Source organism: Gavialis gangeticus, unplaced genomic scaffold (genome assembly GCF_001723915.1).
Source record: "Gavialis gangeticus isolate Ggan-Ray unplaced genomic scaffold, GavGan_comp1, whole genome shotgun sequence".
Taxonomy (NCBI): Eukaryota; Metazoa; Chordata; order Crocodylia; family Gavialidae; genus Gavialis; species Gavialis gangeticus.
This window is the reverse complement of record NW_017729032.1, coordinates 56,942,045-56,945,419: the sequence shown is the minus strand read 5'-3', so window position 1 is coordinate 56,945,419 and position 3,375 is coordinate 56,942,045. Positions and strand designations below refer to the sequence as shown.

The window sequence follows — 3,375 nt, the reverse complement described above, 5'->3', positions numbered from 1 at the left end:
AAGGGCTGGCGCTGGGCATGCGACGCCCCCCCCTGCAGGGGGGGAGGCTCGTACGAGTGAGGAGCCGCATCCTCCCCACGGCTCGAGGGCCTGGGCCTTGCGCCCCCGGGCGCTCAGCCCCCCGCCCCTCCTCGCGCCCACCCCCAGCGCACGGGGCTCGGGCTGCAGTAGCGGGTTGTTAACCTCGTTGGAGGTTTCCCAGCTGGGGGGCGATGGGGCCCGGGGCTGGCTGGCTTTGAAAAGAGCTGGGGTCTCATCCTGGCCTGCTCTGGGGCGCCTTGTGCCTCAGTTTCCCCATCTGGCCCCTCTGCGCCCACCCCAAAGCCCAGCAGTGTCTGGGGGGCGGGTGGCAGGTGCCCGGGCGTGCACACTGACTAGGCCCGAGGCAGCGTGGCCTAGCAGGGAGTGCCCCAGGCTGGCACTCCTGGGAGTTCCTCCTGTGCCTCAGTTTCCCCATCCAGCCCCTCTTCTCTCTTTGCCCCCGAAGCAGCCGATTCCCCCCCAGACGGCAGCACTGAGTGTGTGGGGCACATTCCCCCCCTGCAGGAGCGAGGCGCTGGGCGCACACGCACCAGCTGAGCCCCGCCCCACGCGTGTCGCACGTGGTCTGTGCCGTAGCGTGGCGGTGGGGCTTCCTGGCAGCTGTGCTGGACGGGGCGGCGCAGTGCCCCTGCGGATGTGGTGCTGGACTCACGGCTGCTCGCTCTCTTGACCCCCCCCCAGGTCCATGCATGCAGCGAGGCTGGCGCCCAACCATGGGACCACGCGCCCAGCAGCGCTGGGTGAGTCTAGCTGTGCCGAGGCACCCCAGCGATGCCTGTCGCAATGCCGGGGGGCGGGCAGGGCGCCCACCCCCTTCCTGGGCCCAAAATTGTGCAACGGAAGGAGCCGGGGAGTGCAAAGATTGGCGGGTTTCCTGTTTTCTCTCTCGGGCCCGGGGGGAGGAGCAGGGCAGGCTCCGGGCCTGCTCCGGGGGACAGGGGTTGGCATGAGGGGCCTGGACCCCTGGGTCTGCCCCACAAGCCTGGGGAGTGGGCAGTGGTGGGGGGCAGTTTCCAACCTGCCCCCAGCCCTGCTGTGCCCCTGGGCGCTTACCCGGGGGTGGAGGTGATGCATCTGCAGACGGGGGCCGTGGAGAACTTCCTGGCCTGGGTCGGAGCGGGGTATCCAGGCTCCTGGGCTCTCTGCCAGCCTCTGGGACGGCAGTGGAGTTCAGGGGCTCGGGCTGGAGGGGGTCTGGGTGTTGGGGCATCTCACATCCCCACTCGGTGCCTCAGTTTCCCTCCCTCCAGGGTGCAGATGCCTGCTCAAGGGGTGCGAGGAAGTGGCTGGCTTTGCACCAGATGTGCTGTGGGGGGAGGCATCCCATGCATTATTTACCTGCGTATCCGGTGTTGGTCCAGGGATGCCAGGATCCTCCCTGGGGCATCTGGCTCCGATCGGGATCGGCCCGTGTGCGCCCTACCAGGCAGGAGCCCTGCCCGGGGTGGGGGAGCGACTTCCCCGTCCAGTGCATCTCTGACCCCCGTGGAGAGGGGCACACGCCCCCTGCCCCTTGTGGTGGGGGGCCGGCCCGCGTGTCCCTGGCATGTGCACGAGCCTGGGGGAGCCCCTCCCGGCTCCGCGTGCATCTGCGGCAAAGAGCCCCGTTTCCATGGACGCTGCCGCGCCAGGCTCAGAGCCGGTTTCTCTCTCTGCGGCTTGCCCGGGCACTGGGCTGCCCCTGTTCCCCCTGCCTGGGCGGCATGCGGTCACCCCGGGGCAGGGGGCCTCGTCTCTGTTTGCAGTGGGGAAACTGAGGCATGTGGCTGTGGGCCCCTCCTGAGGTCTGGGGCAGAGCCTGCCAGGGCCCCCAGGGCTGTGGAGTCCTGGTCCTTTGTTGCAAGCCTGTACCCCCCTGGGCACACCTCCCTCCTCCAGATGAATGGTCCCCCTGTCCTGTGGGTGGGGAAACTGAGGCACGGGGGAGCTGGCTCCCGGGAGGGGCGGCTGGGGCTCACGGCCTGGCTCTCTTCCCCCCCGCAGGGCCCTGAGAGCTGAGCGGGGCGGATCGCAGCGGGGGTGTTGTCCCTGCCGGCTCCAAGATGTCCTACTTCAGGGAGCACTTCTGGGTAAGGGCCGCGCTCCCAGGGGGTCATGGAGGTCGGGGGAGCTGTGTATCCCAGCAAGTATTGCTGGAGGTGAGGTCTCCCACCCGCCCCCCTCCCGCTTCCTTGCTGCTGCTTGGGGGCCAGAAAGCCCGGGTGCAGGATTCACCAGCTGGGATGGGGTGGGGACTGTGGGGGTCGTGGCTCCGATCCTGCAGCACCTGCCCCTCCCAGGAGCGGGGAGGGAGCTGGTGACCACCGGTGCCAGCAGCCCGGCCGAGGGGACCCTTGCCTGCCGTTAATTAATTAGACGCTCGGAGGCCCGGCGGGTTCATTAGCGCTTGGGAGTAATTGGTAGCTAAACACAAGGACCTCGGTAATTGCCGGAAGCTGCTTTGGGGACCGAGGAAGCTTTTGTGTGTGGCGCTCCCATCCCGCAGCACCTTGGCACTGCCAGGCTGGCTCAGGCACCCCTGGGGCCCCTCCTGCCAGGGGGCTGAGCTGGGCACAGGCCTGGGCTGGCACGTGCTTTGCTGGGATGTCTTGCCACGCCGGGGGGGGAAGGGAGGTCAGTGCCTGGGTCCTGGGGAAGTTTTCCTTCCTCCCGCCGTGGCACCTCGGGGATCTCCAGCCCTGGCGCCTGCTGGCGTGGGAGGAAGGGGAAGTGTGAGTGGTGGGAGCCCAGCTGCGAGCCCAAAGGCCCCGGTGCTTGGCGGGGTCCATGTGCCCTCGAGGGAATGGGGCGCAGTGCAGGCCTGAGCCCAGCAGTGGGCAGAGGCTAGGATGGGGAAACTGAGGCCTGAAGCAGAGCGGGGAGCAGGACGTAGCCGCCTGGGCTCGACTCGTGGGGCCTTGCTGCCCCCTCTGAGTGGGAGCAGGGCTGAGACCCCTCTGCTGGTCACTGGCAGGGCAGGGAGGTGCCCCTGCCCCTCTCCCCCCGCTGGGATAGGGCATCACGCTTTGGCCCCTGGCCCCGTCCTGCTGTGGGTGGCCATCGATGTCGACCTGGGAGGGTGTAGGCAGTGGAGTCCCCCAGGACTCAGTCCTTGGGCTGGTGCTGTTCAACATCTTCATTAGCGACCTGGACGAGGGGGTGGAGAGCACCCTGTTCAAGTGCGCTGATGACACCAAGCTGTGGGGTAAAGTGAATACACCGGGAGGCAGGGACCGCATCCAGGCAGAGCTGGAAAGGTTGGAGAAGTGGGTGGATCTGAACAGGATGCGGTTCAACAAGGACAAGTGCAGGGTGCTGCACCTGGGAGAGGGACCCAGCATTATGGGTATAGGT

The 3,375-nt window shown here is 67.9% G+C and overlaps 1 protein-coding gene across 1 annotated transcript in view; it reads left to right on the top strand.

Annotated features, from left to right (window-relative positions):
* The first annotated feature begins 634 nt into the window (after positions 1-634).
* Positions 635-3,375, top strand: part of LOC109302238 (F-BAR domain only protein 1-like) — a 29,089-nt gene continuing 26,348 nt past the window's right edge. The window contains exons 1-2 of the mRNA XM_019523800.1: positions 635-782; positions 2,026-2,111. Of these exons, the coding sequence (XP_019379345.1) occupies positions 2,085-2,111 (27 nt within the window). The 5' untranslated portion in view covers positions 635-782; positions 2,026-2,084. The remainder of the gene's footprint in view (positions 783-2,025; positions 2,112-3,375) is intronic.